The 20,726-nt window shown below is 40.9% G+C and overlaps 2 protein-coding genes and 1 pseudogene across 7 annotated transcripts; 2 read left to right on the forward strand and 1 right to left on the reverse strand.

Moving 5' to 3' along the window:
• Window positions 1-2,344: 2,344 nt before the first annotated feature.
• On the reverse strand, window positions 2,345-20,155 carry LOC107639181 (uncharacterized). Of its 6 annotated transcripts, none has more exons than XM_088483992.1 (7): window positions 19,857-20,155; window positions 11,355-11,919; window positions 6,365-9,803; window positions 5,972-6,112; window positions 5,434-5,523; window positions 4,853-4,945; window positions 2,650-4,251 (listed from the first exon to the last, which is right to left on the reverse strand). In XM_088483992.1, exon 3 carries the CDS (start codon window positions 8,873-8,875, stop codon window positions 6,431-6,433), a length of 2,445 nt encoding a protein of 814 aa, XP_088340118.1. In that variant the 5' UTR covers window positions 8,876-9,803; window positions 11,355-11,919; window positions 19,857-20,155; the 3' UTR covers window positions 2,650-4,251; window positions 4,853-4,945; window positions 5,434-5,523; window positions 5,972-6,112; window positions 6,365-6,430. The 6 variants fall into 6 exon arrangements, with proteins under 6 accessions (XP_088340115.1, XP_088340116.1, XP_088340118.1 ...); XM_088483991.1 differs by having other exon boundaries at window positions 2,650-4,359; XM_088483989.1 differs by lacking the exons at window positions 11,355-11,919; window positions 19,857-20,155 and having other exon boundaries at window positions 2,345-2,671; window positions 2,881-4,251; window positions 5,972-6,062; window positions 6,365-9,797.
• Window positions 2,840-4,228, forward strand: LOC107639183 (aspartic proteinase CDR1). The gene has a single exon (XM_016342629.3). The coding sequence runs from the start codon at window positions 2,840-2,842 to the stop codon at window positions 4,226-4,228; it is 1,389 nt and encodes a 462-aa protein (XP_016198115.1).
• LOC148567037 (uncharacterized) lies at window positions 14,286-15,225 on the forward strand (annotated as a pseudogene).
• Window positions 20,156-20,726: the final 571 nt, after the last annotated feature.

A 20,726-nucleotide genomic window follows, 5' to 3' on the forward strand; every position in this document is an offset into this window, starting at 1 on the left:
ATATATTATATATCAAATATTTATTAGACTCCCAAAAAAAACCCAACAACCTAATCATCATCATTAACAAAATCGAATAACATTTAATCAACTGTCTTCTTCCATTAATTTCTAAACACACTACAGAATTTGTCAGGACTTTGAAGGCAATAAATACACGCGTAAACTTCTCTATAACGACACCTAGTTTCAGCGCTGAAAATTTTTTCCTTCAGACCATAGCATTACCCAATTTTTAATTTATGTACAACTACGCAATTATACATATCTTAAGTGCAACCATGTCCAAATTTAACGGTCACATTTCGGGCACAGTTTTCGGTTTGTGTACTTAATAATTTTTTTGTCTATGTAGCACAATGTTGTGGTGGATATTTAAAATAACAATTTATCTACATATTATATATTTTATTAATTTGAATAAAAAAATCCCGTTTACTCTGTTATTATCCACCACACAATAACATACAGGGAACATAAAAAAAATCAAGAAGCTAAGTCTAAGCTGGTCCATAGCAAGGATGCAGCCTCACTCCTCCAATAACAATTACCCACGAGTTATTCATGTCCAATCACTTCTGAAAAAGAGGCTATTTTTGTCTTTCCAAATATGCTAAAAGTTAAAAGCAACACAGGCCACTTGGACGTACATGGAACATCAGTGTTCCAAGATCGTACATGGGAACACCTGATGATTTTCGATTAATATTATATTAGGGTAGGTAACCGTTCTATTCCATTTATATTTCTTTTAGAATCTTTTTATTCTTTACTAGTTCTTTTAATTTGTGTATATCCTATTTTATTGTATAAATATTTTTGAATAATTATTTCATATATGTTTTTAAATAGTTTTTGAACATAGATTATATTTTTTGTATAAACATTTTTCAATAATTATTAAAAATATAAATATATAATTAAGAAAAAAGACCATGTTATTATAATATAGTATTATAATTATAAATAGACTAACTAAAATAGGAGTGTTATGCATTGAATAAAACAAATACTTTTATTGTTATTATGTCATAATTAGAATACATTAATGGAATAATAATAAGAGATAAATATTGAAGAAGCCATGTATATGCTCTTTTATCAACAACTATGTATGGCTATATTAATAAAAAAATATAAAGAAAATTTAACAAAAATTTAAAATATAAAAGAAACAAAGTAAGATAATAAGAGAACATAGTTAAAATATGAATTAAAAAACTGGAACTCCTGATTACATAGTATCATTTAAAAGAACAAAATAATAGTAGAATGATAAAAACAAATTAACATATATAAAGGAAAAATGAGCACCAAAAAAATAATTGAGTAATTTAAAATAAAATATAAAATATAATAATAATGAAATAATTTATAAAAAAATAATGCAATAGTTACCTTGCTATTAGCGGTGATAAATAAAGTAGTAGATTATAGATTTTAATTTTATTTTTACTTTTATATATATATATATAATCCATTTGGAAATTAAAAAAAAGTATTAACTTGACAGGTTAAAATAGAATTATGTTTTGTCAAATTAAAAAAAAAGGGATATAGTACTCCTTAATAAAAAGTATTTAAAATATGAGTTGTACTTTTACAATCTTGGTCTTAAATAATTGTCCATTTGCAGCCGAGGCCTTGTATCAATGGCAGCATCACCTGCCTCGCTGGGAGCTGTACCTGGGTTCAAATCCTCGTGAGGAATATAGAACCATGTTAGTAATACCCATGTAGTGTGTGTGAGTGTGTAATACATGGGACTAATATCTAAGATTAGGGGTTGTTCAATCCACTTGACCAAAAATAAAAATTAATTATCCATTTATGATTAAAATTGTTTTATTTAAAATAAATTTAAGTGCGCTTAAAATTTTGTTATTATTAATTTTTACCAAAAAGAATTTATTTTATTAACATTGAAAATCAACCCCAATATATTTGTATATATTTATATGTATATTACATATATTTTCAATAAAGTAATCAATCATGCACCAAAATAATCGAATTTTCATAACGCAAAAACATCAATCATTAATCAACTAAAGTATTTTTGTACCTTTATTTATATTTGATTATAAATGTGAGGGTAATAACAAATTAGTTGATCGGACAATAAACCTTCTATCCATATAAGATAATTAAATGTTCTATATTTTATAGGTTCTCAGTTAAAAAGGAAAAATAGTTAATATTGTCTAAATCTTTTAAATAGTCAATTATTTAAGACAACAATTAAATTTTATAAATGCAAAATATTTATAGCCTTTAGAAAGTGTAATTATTTACAATCTACCCCCCCCCCCCGGGGGGCGGGGGAAAAACAACAAAAAAAATGTCACCTTTTAATTTATTTGTCATATATCAACTGCTCTAAACAAATGTGTACATTTTGTTTCAGATACAATCACACTCAATGCATGTTCAACTTAAATCCACATTTATTTAGACTGCAATCATCAAATGTCAATTGAAGTCACTATATACAAACATTTCCCTTCTTAAAAATATCATCAAACCATAACACATGCTCCTTGTTCTCCAGAATTGTTTAGCAGAGGATGTATTAAACAAAATGTCACAGCATTCATGCATTTGCACAGCACTTTTGAAACCTCTCTTAGTTTACAAACCTGCCATCAATTTTCTTTTGTTCAAATCATACCTGCAATGCAACCATTTCAATTGATAATAGAGTAATGACTCAAGCTTATTATATGTCTATACATATACATATTAGACAAAATCCTTGCTTACTATATATATTGTTAACATGTCTTAGAAAGTTGTATCTACAACTTGCCAAAAGCCATTTCAATTAACTGAAGGTGGAATGGCACTTGTACATGAAACTTTGATTCTTTTGTTACTAACCTTCTCAACCTGGTGTTTCTCAACATCAATCAGCACCAATTCTTCAACAACCACATCCTTGGCTAAATTACCAAATGCTACAACTGCAAAGCCTAAAAGATTGGTCACCAAACTCATTCATCAAAGATCTGTTCACCATCCACACTACAACCAAAGTGAAACAGCCAAAGAAAGGATCGAACTCGACATCCAACATTCCATTGCACGTGTCACGTATTTGCATGCGAGGATTGAAGGAACTATGGCTGCCAACGACCATAGGACTCAACTTTCTCCCTCCTCGTCTGGTAGAACGATAATGGCAAATATCTCGGTAGGCCAACCTCCCACCCCACAGCTAGTTGTCATGGACACTGCCAGCGAAATCTTCTGGATTATGTGCAACCCTTGCTCGAATTGTGATCAGCATTTAGGTCAACTTTTTGACCCTTCAAAGTCTTCCACCTACACCCAATTATGCAGGACACCTTGCGGCTTTCGAGGCTGCAATTGCCACCCCTTGGATAGGTCGCCATTCAGTATCACTTACGCAGACAATTCCTCAGCATCGGGAACCCTTGCCTATGAAACGTTAGTCTTTGAGACATCTGACGAAGGTTCCATTCAAATACCAAATATAGAATTCGGGTGTGGCCGCGACATTGTGTACAATAATGATCCAGGGTATAATGGAATACTAGGACTAAACAATGCACCTATGTCTTTGGCATCACAAATAGGCCATAAATTCTCTTACTGCATAGGAAGCCTAGCTGACAAAAGTAGTAATTACAACCAACTGATCCTAGGCGAAGGAGCAGATCTTGAAGGCTATCCAACCCATTTTCAAGCTCTTCGTGGCATGTATTACATCACCATGGAAGGCATAAGTATAGGAGAAAGGAGGCTTGACATTGCTCCTGCAACTTTTGAGATAAAAGAGAATGGCGCGGGTGGTGTCATCATTGACACAGGATCTACGCTCACCTACCTACCTGATGATGTGCAAAATTTACTATACAAGGAAGTTAGGAATATCCTCGGCGGGTCCTTTAGGAAAGTTATAATCGAAACTTATCCCTGGCTATATTGCCATTTGGGGGTTGTGAGTAGAGATTTAGTTGGATTTCCAGTGGTTACATTCCATTTTGCTCAAGGTGCAGACTTGGCTTTGGACACAGGAAGCTTCTTTGAACAGCTCACAGACAGCGTATTTTGCATGGCTATAGGTCCAGTCAGTGCGACTGGCCTCGACAACCGATCTTCTGTTATCGGCTTATTGGCTCAGCAGAGTTACAACGTCGGATATGACCTTGTTAACCAGATTGTTTACTTTCAAAGAATTGATTGTCAACTGCTTAGTGGCTGATGGAAGTCAAGCGACCAAATTTCCTGCTAAGCATTGAATGAGAGCAGGCTCAGAACCAAATACTTCTACACTGATGTCAACAGCAACTGAGCAAGGCCATGCTATTTCTCAAAAGTGCAACATAAAATTAACTGTTGAAAAATACAATGGGAATTAGAACAATTGATTACTAAGCAACTATTGGCATCACAAAGAACAAAGTTACATGCTGTGCGTGTGCATGTGACCATGTGAAAAGTAACAAGAACTTATACTTACAGGCTTACAGCAACAAAAACACGGTTTTTTTCCAGATAAAAGTTATGGCCACAACCAAAAAAAAGAAAAAAGAAAAACCGCCATATCCTTAAAAGTATATTGCATACATTCTTTCTGAAATAAATTGAATAAAAGATAATATGGCAGTGAAGATTCAGAAAACTGAAGAACCAAATCACATACTTCTGATATCAACATGTTAACACACAAAATAAAAAGTGCAAACCATAATCTGTTTCACCAAAAGCTCAAACTTGACAACATATTATAACAACCTGAGTATACACTATTAACTGTGGCAACATAATGTGGAATGCTGTGCACCGGACTTCCTTTCCCTTAGATTTATGATTTGAGGCAACATACCTGTTTGACAAAGTAATAAAAGAAATTTCCCATGGCCTCACGAGCTTAAGGCAGAAAGCCAATGCTTCACACTGACCCAATCAGAAGCTAAATCTTGCATATAAAATAGAGGGTTTCAGCTTCGGAACAAGGGGAATTCCCTCCACTCAAAGAATGGGCTAAAAATGGAACCAAAATTAAGAAGGGTATAAAAGTCTTTTCAAACATTTAGATAGCAAATGATTTCCAATCAAATACATAGGAAAATGATAAGATCTGGGGAAAAAAATAAGGTAATACCCAATTTGATCTGATCTATAAATGAAATCACTTCATTCTTTTCTCTAAATACCCAAAAAAGAAAAAGAGATCTGATTTAAGAATGAAATCATTTCTGGTTCTTTGTCATTCAAAACTCCTCCATGAAGGGCAAAAGGCATTAGGATTAAGGTAGATTTCATTTGTTTGAAGTCAACCATTCTCTGGTTAAATAGGGAGTTCAGGCAGGGAGGGAAAAAGTGTAAGGAAATGAAAGAACAAACTGAAAATACAACTCAATCCACTTTAAAATAAAAAAAATTGTCTCCAGAAAAAGTACTTACATTTTATCTCCACAAATGCAGAGCATGACTTTTTTTAATTTCAAGCTTAAAGCAGCAATTAGCATGTAATCAAGTGCCTGCTGCCATTATCTGTTGTCATAAGAAAACATTAAGCATTCTTAAGTGCAAATCCTTTACTACAAAAACATATGGTGCCTGAGAAACAAGTTATCAAAAGACATGAATGGACCCATGTCATACTGATAATGACAACACTTCCTAATCCACAAAAATGCTACAAAAGAGCTGTGTCTCTATATGTTCATTTAGAACCCAAAAGAATTTGCCTCGTTTTTGTATAGAAGTACTATCTTAGCCAACCAATATGTATATGCATTGCCTAATATTAATTAAAAACAAATAGAATAAAAATTAAATTTCATCATCCTCCTGGCCTAAGTATCTAAAACTAAAAAAAGAAAAAGAAAAGTTCAATTGTATGTTCAAGATATACATTGACACAATCGTTGTAGTGAAGCTCTTAATTACATGCAAAGGTTTATAACTCAAGTTAAATCAAAGTTGAGCATGTATTTACCATTTATATATCTTACAGGTCAGATATGGATCCCTTGCACTCCAATTGGCACCTTGTTGTCCTTTTCAGACTGGTTCTGCGGTCAAAGAAACTGGAATGACAGAGGGCTAGGAAATCATTTTCTTGTTTATCTGGTTGATGCTACAATGAAAATTTGAGAACTTTATACTGTAGCGAGGACTATAAAGCTAATCCGAGATGATCAAATAAAAAAGGGGAATTGTGAACATAACAGTTGAGCAAGGCAAGCTGAAGTTGTCTAAGAAGTTATGAACTTGTAATAAGGTCAAATCAATCTATCAGGTGTATGCTAATGTTCTGTAATACTTTGACCTGAAACGAATGTGATTATAAATATATACTGAAAACTTAATTATGAGGAAAAATATATACCTGCAGATGTCAACTGTGTGATCTCTCCTGGCATTAAAAATAGAGAATTTGCCACATTGAAAGAATTCATTTTCTCTCTTCTTTCTTATGTTCAGCTCCTCGACTTAGGTGGGAAAGCATTCCCTTAGCTACTTGATTAGCTTTCTGTAGCTCCCCTTTGGCACAATGTGTGGCAATCATGGAATAATAGAAGTCGAAATTGAGTGGCCGGGACCTTGTCACATGACTATCATTATTTATTGTAAGATCACTTTCATCGCTAGCATCACAAGATCCAAAATCCAAACCAGTTCTACAAGAGGAGGATAGACGCCTTGAAGATTGTAAACCAGCGTTCAGCTCAGAAATGTTCCTCTGTGCGTGAGCTCCTTGATTATATGTAGATAACCTTAGAACAGGATAAAGCGTGCTTGCAATTTCATTGAGAACTGCAAGGGCTTCTTGAATACTTCCTTGCTCACACAAAATGGCAAGAAAGCCACCTATTGACTCATTATCAACCTCATTGTTAACTATGTTAATTATCTCTTCAATATTCTTCGATTTGAGCATTTCTCTCAAGACACTCCTAGCTTCTTCCATCCGTCCCTTTGAACATAAGCCTCTTATCAAGTACAAGAACCCAAAAAAATCAGGTGATACATCCTTCCTCTTGAACTTATAATAGAATTGAAGTGCTCCTTCCATGTTGCCCTTTTGGCAATGGCAATTTATGACAGCACTAACCGTCAAGCTGTCAGGCTCAATATATTTTGTCTCCAAATCGTTTAGAAGCTCGAGCGCATTCTCTAATTGACCAAACTTTGAAATACCCTCAAGTAGTGAATTATAAACTTGTGTTTTTGGTTGAAAGCCCTTCAGGACCATTTTACTGAAAACATGCTCAGCATCTACCAGATATCCCTCCCTACTTAGTGCATAAATTAATGTGGCATAAGTTATTTCAGATGGTATCAAATTAAGTTTCTCCAATGAATCAAATAGCCGAAATGCTTCAATAAGACGTCCCTCATGGCACAATCCATTTATTATAGAATTATATACAACTATGTCCAAAGTGATCCCTTTCTTTTCAACGAAGGCACAAAGATCCAATGCTTTATTGAGATATCCTCCCTTGCATAAGGCATCAATCAGAATGGCATAATCAGCATACATGACTTGTAAACTATCTTGAGTCTTTACCACAAGCTTATATGCATCTAAAGCTCTACCTTCCTTTATCAGAATCCTGAAGATGGCGACAGGAAGAGAGATTGTTTTTCCCATAAATTGAAGGGGATTATGGATATCTTTTAAGCATAGGTAGCATGCTAGTATCCTTCGCATCATTGGATCAACTAGGCCATATTCTTTTAGAAAGATATTCAATAGGGGTAGCATGTGCTCCCTATTCCTGTTACTAAGATAGCTTCTTAAAACAGAATAATAAGAATTTCTTGTAACGTATAAACCTGTCTTTCTCATCATCAAGCACAAGCGATATGCATCCTCAAGAAATCCTCTTCTGCATAATAAAAAGATTGCATCATTACATACTGACTCATATAAGTCTTGGCCCAATCCTTCCATTGTGTAAACTAAATCTAAAACCTCTTTTGCACCCTTTTCAGTGAGAAGTGTCCTCATTAACATCCTAAATGTATATCTACTTAACTCCAGTCCTTTATCATTGAGTTCGGCTAATGCCTCAATGGCCATTTCTACCATACCCTTCTTGCAGAGTCCATGAATAATACTAGTGTAGCATACAGGTGAAGAGAATGATGTTTTTCTGAAGTCATCAAATACCACAAGTGCCTCGTCAATTCTACCTACCTTGCAATACTGATCAATCATTGTGCAATAAGTAACAGAATTCGGAACCAGGCCCATTTCCGGCATTCCTTTGTAAAGAGCATAAACATCTTCAAAAGCCCCCATCATAAACAATGCTTTGATCAGCACATTGCACATTATGATATCCATGGCGATTCCAGCTTCTTCTAGTCGCCTCTTTGTCTGCAAAATCCCCAGAGTGTTCTCTTCTTCAGTATAACCATGCAACAACGTGCTGTACGTAATCACATCTGCAGCCACATCTTTCGATAACTCATCCGCCTCAGACGTCCTCCCGAACTTGCACAAACCATTTATTATGGTATTATACGTAACAACACTAGGACTAACCCCTCTTTTCTCCATTTCAACAAATAGCTTAAAGACACTACCAAAATCTCCAATCCGACAATATCCATCAATCAAAACTGCATACACAAACTCATCCAACTCAATTCCCAACTCACCTATCCTCTCAAAAACACCACGTGCTTCCTCAACTTTACCCTTCTTACAATAAGCAGATATTATTGCAGTGTAAGTGACCTTATTGGGTCTCTTCCCTTCCTTTATCATCTTAGCCAAGATCCCAAATGACTTCTCCACATCGCCTAACTTAGAAAACCCATCAATGAGTATAGTATAACTCACATGATCATGATCGATACCCTTCACCACCACCATTTCCCTCATCTTTCGAAAAACCTCCACCAAGTCGTTCCCTTTAACATACCCACAAACCCAAACACTATACAAAACAACATCCAAACCAATCCCATCCTCCTAACCAAACCACAAACCTCATCAAGCCTCCCCAACCTAACAAGTGCACCAACAATTGCAGTTAAAGTAACCAAGCCGGGCCTCAACAGTGCCCCAGAACCCACAGCATTGTCATAAAACCCTAACGCAAGTTCAGGCTTCCCAATCCTACAAAACCCAGAAATCACGGAGCTACAAACAAAATCATCAAAAGGGTACCTTACCCTATGATCTGTCATGATCTCCAGTGCCTCCATTGCCATGCCTAGGTCCCCCTGAGAAGAGAGCCTGTGAATAAGAGAAGAGAAAGTGAGAGGAGCGGGCAAAACGGCACCGTTTTGGAGGCAATAGCGTAGAAGAAAGAGTGCCCTATTAGGGTCATGGTGGGTACGGATGAGTGTGTCCCAGATGCGAGGATGGGAATGGGTGAAGTGAGTTAAGATGAGATTCTCGGCATCTTGGAAGCTTCTAGAATGGAGGAGTGCCCATGTGAGGATGGAGTGGGTGGTAGGGTTAGTGGGGATGAGTGTGGCAGTGGTGAAGAGGTGGATGATGAGGTTGAACTTGCGGTGGCGGAGGAGGGAGAGGAGGAATATGTTGATGGATTTCAGGGTTGGTGTGAATCCACGCTTCAGTAACGTTTGGAGTGAATGGTTCTTTGAGGAGCATGAAGAAGAAGAGGAGGAGAATGGTCTTCTAGCGTAGAACATGTTCATGGAAGGGAATAACAGTGTTCAGTCAGAATCGAAGATTGTGAAGTGGCAACTGAACTCAACATGAAACTCTCTCAGCCTAGCCAGTTTTGGACGGACTCTCCAAATAGGCAATGCCATAGTTGGACACAAATGATAGTTGCTTCCTGACCAAACAAGAAAAAAATAAATGATAGTTGCTTGAATTGTTATGTGTCATGTCGAGGGTGTAACTTTGACAAACAAACAAAAAAACACATAAGTTCTTTGGTATTTAGGGTAGAAACTCAGGCGCCGTTAATTTCATGTGAAGTTAATATAACTGAGAGTCGTTAAATGATTTGACAGGTTTGACTAAATTGTCATCTAACGGCTCTCAGTTATCAATTTCGCATGAAGTTAACTGCACCCATAGTTATCAGAACCAAACCGGTAATCAATTCGATCATATGACCCGGTCAGGTTACTGGTTCAACCGGTAGGTTACTGATTTACCCGGTTAACCCGATCATAATTTAAAAAAATATAAAATTATATAAATAAAATTAAAATCATGTGTTAAAACCAAGGTTCTAAAAACCAGACCGATCATCGAACTGCTCTGGTCACTAGTTCATTAGTTTATTGGTTCAAACGGTTCAACCGTGGTCTAACCAGAAAAACCGTTTTATAATAAAATAATAAATAAATTATAAATAAACACCCAAATACATACTCGTAGTCTAATACAAACTTAGTCATTCCATAAGAAAATCATCACCATCTAAAGCAAAATGCAATTCCAAACACGAAATACCATTCAATAAGTCAACACCGTGCAAACAAAACGCAATTCTAATCATTTAATAAGTTAATACTGTACTGAGTAGCAAGACCTCTTCTACAATTAAGCTCAACCTAATCACTGAACCAAACCTTCTCAAAACATAACAATTATCAAAATTTATCACAATCTAAACTTATATCTAACAAACAGCTCAAAACTCCATACCATCAACAAACTCAAAAGTCAAATAACAAAAGAAACAAAATTTATTCAGTCATTTACTCAATTATTAACAATTTCACACTCGTTAGTCTTTGTATCACTATTGAACTTATCAAAATAGTCTAAAGAAACAAGAAAAATTCATTCAGGCATCTACTCACACTCATTTGGTTAATTGACTTGATTCAATTCATCTATTTCTTCACTGAATTAAAAACAAAGCTGACCAATTTATTCCTTCCCTAACAAAAAGTTGATCATAATGAACAGAGTTTTAAGTTTGAACAAACTTGACCAATTCAGCAGACAGTAGTAACGTGCCAAATTTTTAAGTTTCAGCAAAGTTCTCACCACAATTTGAACAAATATTAACAAGATTTTCAGCATTCAGCAGGCAGATCACAATGTTAAATAAGGTTTCAGCACAATTTTAACAAAGATTAACAAACTTTTCTAAAATTAACAAGGATTATCAAAATTTCAGCACAATTTTTTCAGCACAGCACAAATAAAAGCAAAAAAACAGAGTACACTGCTGCTGAGCAGAGCTAATCATTTAACAATTAAATCTGGCAAAATCCTAAACCGAAAAACAAAGAATGAAGAACGAAAAATAAAAAATAAACCGAAGAAACCAATCTGAGTAGCAGAATCCTAAACCGAAGAACAAAGAATGAAAAATTAAAAAAACAAAAACGAAGAAACCAATATGAGTAGCAGAATCCTAAACCTTCGTTCTGACTTCTAAGCAGTCTGAGCAGAGGGGCAAAAGTGCGACGGAGACGGAGCCCAGACGACGAGAATGACGACGGACGGCGGCAGTCCTGCAGCTGAGCAAACGAAGAGCACACTCGAAGACGCCGAGCTCGATGAAGAAGCTGCGATTGGTGGGTTGGGAACTTCGAGCACCACGACCAGACAAAGACGGTGCCTGAGTGCGACAGACGGCAGCAGGGGAGCGACGGACGATGGCAGGAGAGCGACGGACGACGGCAGGAGTGCGACGGAGCAGATGAACACCAGGGACTGACACCGAGCTCGAGGAAGAAGCTGCGACGGACAAACGGTGGCAATCCTTGCAGCAGTCCATGCGACGGTGGTGCCTGGGCACGATGGACAGCAGCAACCCTTGCGGCGGTGGTGGGGAAGCTAGGGTTTCTCACCCTTAGGCTTCAGCTTTCTTTTTGTTTTGTGTAGAAGTGGAGAAGGGGCGAATGCGTTTTCAGCAAGGTTCTGAGAACCTGACCGGTCATCGAACCGCTCTAATCACTGATTTACTGATCTAATCGGTCCAACTGTGGTTTAACCGAAAAAATTATTTTAAAATAAAATAATAAATAAATTATAAATAAACATCTTAAAATATAATTATAGTCTGATATAAAACTTAAAATATCTTTAAATTTAAAATTAAAATATACTAATAAAACCATATGATCTTATCAAAATATACTAATAAAACTAAAATTAAGGGTAAAAAACCCTAATAAGCCAAGCCAAAAATAGTGTAACGTAAATACGCCAAACTGAAAATCGTTTCAACAATAAGCCAGAAGCTATTTTTATGTAATTCGAACCAGGGTGGTTCGAACTACGAACCTTAGTAATTCGAACCAGGGTGGTTCGAATTAGGTGGAGAGGAGCTTTGAATGTAATTCGAACCAATGTGGTTCGAACTACTAACCCAAGTAATTCGAACTGACCTAGTTCGAACTATAGCCAATTGTGCAACGTATGTAATTCGAACCAGGCTGGTTCGAATTACCCTTGGCGTGCTCCTTCATAAATCGAACCATGCTGGTTCGAATTAGGGGTGATTCGGCTATATAAGGAGTTCGAATCACCCTCATTCGAACTATTATTCCTTCCCCCTATCCCACCAAATCTCAGAGAAAACGACCCAGATTCTCTCCGAGGAAGACCTGAACGGAATACTCTGCTGGTGGGGGACGATCCGGCACGGTTATATCGCTTGGACAGAGTCACTCATATAGCCGGAGTCATCAACGACGAGGTTAGTACGGAAATATTTTTTATTCTAGCGGTATTTGTGACTTAATGGTTTTGCATGTGGGTTAGATGGTGGTTTATGTTAGTGGTTTATGTAGGTGGTTTATGTGAGGGGATTATGTTGGTGGTTTATGTTAGTGGTTTAAGTTAGCGGTTTAAGTTAGTGGTTTATGTTAGTGGTTTAGGTTGGTGGTTTAGGGTAGTGGTTTATGTTAGTGGTTTATGTTGGTGGTTTATGTTACCGGTTTTTGTGAGTGGTTTATGCAAGCGGTTTATGTGAGTGGTTTAGGGTAGGTGGTTTTCGTTAGTGGTTTTATGTTGGTGATTTGTTTGACTTGTTTGATTGTAGTTGTTTTACGCTAGATGTTTTATGTAAACCGGTTTAGTTAAGGTTTTTCTTGTTAGTGGATCTCGTTAAGCCGGTTTATGTTAACGGTTTAGTTGTGCGGTATATGGGTTTGTTTTCCAGTTGCTTATCTTTCATGTAATGTTATGCGGTTTTATTTAGCAGAATGGTTTGTTGATGATTTATCGTGTTGCTTACGGTTGTGGTTGGTTTTTAAGCTGGTTTTAACTATGCGGTTCATTTCATGCGCAGCCCCAGCGATGCATTAGGAGCATGCGGCGGCAGCAGGGCATGCGACTTGATGACAGATACGTTCCGTACTTGCAGATGCCAGGTCTATACCATCTTACAAGGTTGAACGACCGATGGTTCCGGCTAGACGAGGCCCTTGTCAGTGCATTCGTGGAGCGATGGCGTCCCGAGACGCACACGTTTCATATGCCGTTCGGAGAGTGCACTATCACACTCCAGGACGTGGCATACCAGCTGGGTTTGCCAGTGGACGGCCGTTACGTGAGCGGGTGCCTGTCAGAGTTCCATATATACATCGAGGGTGGCCGTCCAGCCTAGGTCTGGTTCCAGGAGTTGCTCGGAGTTATACCTCCTCCTAGTCAGGTTCAGAAGTACGCCGTGAACTGCAGCTGGTTTCAGGAGACTTTTGGCGAGTGCCCTGAGGATGCAGATGAGGAGACTGTGCGCCGATATGCCCGTGCGTACATCATGATGTTGTTGGGCACGCAGCTGTTTGCGGACAAGTCCGGGAACCGGATTCACATCAGATGGCTTCCGTACGTAACGAGGCTGGAGGAGCTGGGTACCTACAGCTGGGGTTCTGCAGCACTGGCTTGGTTGTACCGGTGCATGTGCCGAGTGGCGAACAGACATGTCGTCAAGTTAGCGGGCCCGCTTCAGCTACTTCAGTCTTGGATCTTTTGGCGCTTTCCTCGGTTTAGGCCTGCAGGATATGAGACGTTCAGCTGGCCGTTGGCCTCGAGGTACTAGAAACGGCCTTCTCTATTTCAATTTTACACACATCACTGCATTTCATTAATAGTCTATTGCATACTCTAAACACATATTTCAGTCGATGTAACACATGTGTATGTAGCAGATGGTCAGGTTACAACCCTTCCGGGAGTGAGAAGGGTCCTAGAGTGGCGATGTGGAGGCTCAGGATAGACCGGTTACAGGACAGGGAGGTGAGTATGCAAGTTAACAAGTGTCCTTTTATAAGCAAGCTTTTCGATTTGGTTCCAACAGTTGCCCTGACAAGAATGGCTTCCTTGTGTTGTGCAGTTTATATGGATGCCGTACAGTAGCCCCGACGTACTTTAGGTTTTGCATCCGGAGGTTTTGGAGCCTCGGCATATGGCGTTGTGGCGCTCTGTGACCGCGCTTATCTACTTTGCTGTCATAGAGTGGCATCAGATAGATCGTGTTCTTCCGCAGTTTGGAGGGGTACAGCCCCCTCCGCTTCCCGCCCTAAACATCGACTTTCTGATGTCCAAGGACGGGAGAGGTGGCGATCGGTGGTTCCCGTCTTATTTGCAGAAGTGGCATCTCTACTGGGACTCTCGTCAAGAGAGTGTGCTGAGGTTCGACGTTGTTGCTGACCCCGGACTGTCGCATGAGTTCCTTGAGTGGTGGAGTCAGCATGGGAAGAGGTTCTTGTCTCCGGACACGCAGCTGGGGGATCCGAAAGCAGTTCCGGTTCCAGTTGAGGCGTCACAACGAGGTCCGGGGCGAGTTCCTGACATGGATCGTCCTGAGGACGTGCCGGACAGGCGTAGGGTTGAGAGGAGGATGGGTGTGGGGACACGGCGGAGCCAGCGTGAGTTTAGGTGGCCTGATCATGGTATGGACGATGATCACGACGCCGGTCCCGTTAGAGGCGGACGACGAGCCCAGGGAGGTAGGGCGAGGGGGCGTGCTGACCGTGGGGACGACGACGATGATCAGCATGGGCACGTTGGCGGGGGTGGTTCAAGGGCTGTTGTAGCTGCGGGTACTAGTACACACGATGGCGGTCATGGGGGTGAGTGGTATGGTACAGGGATGGGTGACGGGGCTGACACGGGTGACGCTGGACTTGGATCGGGCCCTCTTGGACATTACTTCGTTGGTGTGCCAGCCGATGACCAGCCTGAGCAGGGGGGTACACCTTGGGTTATCCCGGGATCACAGTGGTCAGACTTTATTGGGTCAGACACGCTTGTTGGGGACTTCGGGAGTCCACGCTTCCTAGAGGAGATCACCGCCATCATGCAGGGGGACGTCACTCCCCGCAGTGGTGGTCAGACCTCAGGCACACAGGCCCCGTTAGATGTTGATCTGAACGAGCCTCCATCGTCATCCGGTGGTCAGCAGTTCTGTCTCGGAGGTACCCCTCCATCCGCCTTCACCGCTGCATCACAGTCTGTCGCAGGGGTGGCTGCGGCACCCCTGCATGTTGCGCCACCTGCACAGCCTACCCCGCAGGAGGATGGGGATGACATCGAGGATGAGGAGCCGTTTATCCGCCGAGGTCAGAGGGCACGGGTAGCCCGTCGCTGTGGTACTGGATCGCATCTGTTTAGATGATGCACGTTTCATGTATTTTGTTCCCTATGGTTCAATCATGTATGATAATGATATGTACTTTTCTTGTTATGTTGTAGTCTATTTACCTATGTTATTTGTTATTTGTGTTGTGGGACATTGACAATTTATAATCATCGAATCATGAAACAGTTTAGTGTTTACCTTTGCATATTAAAATTTGCATCGACGGAACTTGTAGCAGTATTCATAATGAAAGACAACATATTCATTACTACTCGCAACAATCAAAGTACAATGTATAAAGATCAAACAGTTACATACGTGCTCAAACATTGCATCTAACAGGAAAACTAAAATGTAAATAATACTAACACTAACAACATGCCCACTAATGGCGTCCTGCCTGAGACGATCCTCCAACCTGTGGGCAACAACGTCGTGTGTGTCCGGGTTGGCGACATAGGCCGCACCTCTTTGGCGGATTCGGATCTGCCTCGTCCATATTCGTCCGTATCCTTGTGGATCTAGGACGACCCTCTCTCGCACGCCTCCTGTCAGGGTCCGGAATCACCGTGGGCCCGTCGTAAGGTGGCCAGAAGCCCTCCGGGATCGGCGGTGTGAATCCCATCCGATACACACTGAACACCAAGCTAATCTGATAGACGCTGTGAACGTAAGAGGTCCAGGTGACCCGTGAGTAGGCACAGCATGCAAGTGCGTGCTGACACGGGAAATGAAGCGCCTGGAAGTACCCGCAGTCACATGTCCGCGATGCAAGCGATACTCTGTAGGTACCCAAGGAAAAAGAACCAGTCGAAGTGGTCTCTGCTACGGTGAACTCGGAGTTATCCCGGTCATACAACGTCACCGTGAAGCACCTGGCCGTCTTCAAGTTGGCCTCAATACACTTCACCAAATGCTGACTGAATTGTTGTCCGGTTCCCATCTGGGCCTCAGCCTCTCTCCCCTTGCGAACAAAGAGTTCCGCAAGCCTACAATATGTTGCCTTCACCAGGGATGCTACAGGGAGATTTCTGACCCCCTTGAGGATTGAGTTCACACATTCGGAGATGTTCGTCGTCATGTGACCGAATCTCCAACCCTCATCACGATGCTGAGTCCACAAGGAGTAATCAATCCGGTTCGCCCACTCGCAGATCGCCGGGTCTTCAGACTGCAGAATATCAAACCAATAATCGAATTCAACATCGGTCTTCGCATACGCCGCATTCACTAGAAGCCTCCTAGCATCTTTGCCCTTGAAGGTAAGGGCAAAATTAGCCGCTACGTGTCGTATGCAGAATGCACGGTACGCAGAGGGCGGTAACCAACCTCCGTCAGGGGCCTCAAGCGCAGCCTTGATGCCGTTGTGCCTGTCCGATATAACCAGCAGACCGGGCTGCGGGGTCACGTGCTGTCGAAGGTGCGAGAGAAAGAATGTCCAGGACTCTTCATTCTCACCCTCTACTAGTGCGAATGCGACAGGTAGAATGTTGGAGTTCCCGTCCTGTGCAATCGCGATGAGCAACGTTTCCCCATACTTCCCATACAGATGTGTGCCGTCAATGCTGACTAGCGGCTTGCAATGACGGAATGCCTCGATGCACGGAGGGAAAGTCCAGAAAAGTCTGTGGAAATACGCTTGAGACTCGTCCACCTGTCCGCCAACTCGAACCGGGCTCGTCCTGAGGACCGCAACACTTCCAGGCATCGTCAGCTGGACACCCAACACCCACCTAGGTATGTCGTTGTATGACTCATCCCAGTCACCGTAGATGAGGGCAATAGCCTTCTGCTTTGCCATCCATACCCTCCTGTAAGTCGGCCTAAAACCAAAGTGCGCTGCCGTGGCGTTAAGGAGCACCTATATGCTCACGGATGCGTCAGCCCTAACCATTGGCATAATGAACGCTGAAATCACATGATAATCCAAACTCCTGTGGTCACTCGAGATGCATGTGGCCAGGCAAGTGTGAGGTCTGTTGTACCGTTTGACCTCCCAAACCCCCTTGCGCTTCCGGAGACTCAGTCGAATCAACCATGTGCACCCATTCCCAAACTCGGAACACTTGCCCACATACAGGCGGTGATCGGACTCCAGCACCTTGTACTGTACCCCTCGCCGGATGCTGTAACTCTTCACACTTAACAGGGCCTCGTCTTTATCCTGGAATTGCTGACCAACCTGGAACTCTGTCAAACCAGCACTCCCTTCCGCATCTCTAGCTCCGAATCCAACAGCGTGCCCTAAAACCCCCTCATGCCTCATGGCGTCCAGGTCCAACGAGGAAAAATGTGGTGGATACTGCTGTGTGCTAGAGCTAGAACCACCGCCCGCCAATGCAGGACCAGTCGCTCCAACCTCGTCGCCGCTGTCATCCTCAATCGTATCCGGCTCGACGTCGTCCTCATCTGCATCACCCAAGACTCCGTCTCCGACGCCAACCGGTGGAACGCCCTCTAAAGCGTTCGGCAGAATATAAAAGGATCCTACCTCGTCGCCTACGCCGTCATTCAGATCAACAGCAAAAGACGGGGAGGCGACAAGTTGGACCGCTGGCTCGTACACTGGGACGGAGGAAGAAGCCACGGCAGCCCTGGAACTGGAACCAGCTGCCGTAGCTACATTGGTGGTATTCCGGTTGGAACCCCTTGAGCTGGATACCACATCAATCAGCTTTGCGAGCAATTCTGGTGTCCTCACCTCCGGAAACTGCCTCCGACAAAGAAACATGACTTGCAGGTCCTCATCACTACCAATCGTGAGACAATCATACTTCACCGTATCGTGCAGTATCGTGACTGGAATGCGATAGAAAAACTTCTTAACCCGCTTCGCACCTTCCAGGCCAAGTTTCATCAGCACAGATCTAACAAGGTCATCATAGCTTGTCGTTGGATTCACGACAATACAGAGAGGATCCTTATCTGTGAACTTCACTCCGAAACGAGTTTTCCTCTTAATGGATCCTCTGTGGTGAACCAGAACAACAAAACTCTCCTCACTAGCCATCTTACTCCATCTAATGAGACCAACTCACGCTTAGAACGGTTAGAGGTCTCTCTCCCACTAACCGGTTCGAATTATGGTTAGTGTAATTCAAACCAGCCCGGTTCGATTTACTCAGGCCGGACTCTCTCTATAATTCGAACCTCCCATGTTCGAACTATGTGCAGTCAAGGTTCGAACCAACCTGGTTCGATTTATGAAGAAAATTTAGGTAGAAGTTCGAACCACATAGGTTCGAATTACATTCAAAGATCCTCTCCACCTAATTCGAACCACCCTGGTTCGAATTACTAAGGTTCGTAGTTCGAACCACCCTGGTTCGAATTACATAAAAATAGCTTCCGGCTTATTGCTGAAACGATTTTCAGTTTGGCGTATTTACGTTAAACATTTCTTGCCTTGGCTTAAATACGTTTTTTACCCTAAAATTAAACATAGAATTACAAGTCATCGTCTAGATTTTCAATGATACAAAAAATTAAAAAATTCTGATTTCAATGAATCAGAATAGAAATTGAAACTCTATATTGCAATTCCAGTTCTACTATCCAAATGGCAAGTTAAGCTTATGAAAAATATACAGAAACTTTTTATTGACTATTTGACTTTACATTAAAAAAAAAGGCTTACCTATGGATTGATGAATCAATATGCTCAATCATGAAATCCACAATACAACATGAGATAATCAAGGTTCACAGAGACGGTTAAGGAGAAATCTTAATAACACCCAAAAATGAAAATTATAAGTTTGACATGGTGCAAAACTTCTATCCCGTGTTCGATCAGATTCTCAACAATTGTCGCTTCCCTTTCTGCACTCTTCAACACCCTCGGTCATAATCCTTAATCAACATTTTATGACAAACCCCATCAACAATAAGGCAACACCACAGTAAAGAAGAGCAGCTCTCATAAACACAATCAAAAACACCATTACCAACGGCACAATAGACTGAACAGAGCCAGAAAACAAGAACAATCAGCAACAGAAATTAAAAAACAGCAACAAATAATCACCCAATCAAAAATCTATCAACAAAAATTCAAAATCGATAAACAAAAGCTCTCAAACGACAAACCCAATAAAAAATCTATCAACAAAAATTCAAAAATCGATAAACAACAGCTCTCAAACGATAAACCCAATCAAAAATCTATCAACAAAATTTCAAAAACGATAAACAGAAGCTCTCAAACGATAAACAGCAGCTGCCACTAACCTTCAAAAATGATAAAAATCGTATCAGACATTCAAAACAGACTCAACACTCGAGAGCATAAAAGGGAAAAAAAGTGAAAACCCTGTAAGCAGTGCTACTTACCTTCGACGGCGAGCGGGACGACGAAGAGACAACAGCGAGACGACGGCGACACAACGGCGAGGAGCTCGAAGCCTCAAACAGAGAAGCCACCGCAGCATGGACGATGTGCCGAGCTACAAGAGAGGGTCTGGGTTTGAACAGGGGGAAGGAGGAGGCCGCGGAGGCGTCGACAACCACGGCCGGCAGCGGCGGAACCGTTGAAGGAGCTAGGGATTTGGTTTGGGTTTTGATTTTTGAAGAAGCTAAGGCTTTGTTTGCTTCTGATGCTGAGTCTCATTCACTGATTCACGAAGGAGGGGGTGTTGGGGCAAGGGGGTGGGTGACTGACTCGCGCCGCGTGGGTTTACTCTAAAGCAACGAAAAGTAGTTTATCAAGAACCGGCCGGTTCTTGGTCCGGTCCAACCGACCGGTTCAACAATTTCTGAGCGATTTTACATTTGGCGGTTTTTGACAGTGGACCGGACAGTTTTCTTTACCGGTTCGATCCAATTTTCAAAACCATGATTTTTAGCTCACCGTTTTCCTTTTTTTTTTTCTTTCAAAATCAGTGTCACTTTATGCAAACCGGCCAGGGGTCCCGGTTTGAACTGACCGGCTAATTCCTAGTCAATTTAGCGGTCCAATAACGGTTTTATTATTGCAGTTTTCTATTTCAACCGAACCGTAAAGGCACCAGATTCCTGATCAGACTGGTTCGACCAGCTGGTTCGATCTGGTTTTCAGAACCATGGTTAAAACTTAAAATACAAGTCTTTACAATAATAATAATAATAATAATAATAATAATAATAATAATAATAATAATAATCAAATATCAATTCTTAGACATAACTGATTATACAAAAGAGATAATAAACTAGTCTCTAGTA

The sequence above is a fragment of the Arachis ipaensis genome, chromosome B4 (assembly GCF_059453495.1).
Source record: "Arachis ipaensis isolate K30076 ecotype BB chromosome B4, ASM5945349v1, whole genome shotgun sequence".
NCBI lineage: Eukaryota > Viridiplantae > Streptophyta > Magnoliopsida > Fabales > Fabaceae > Arachis > Arachis ipaensis.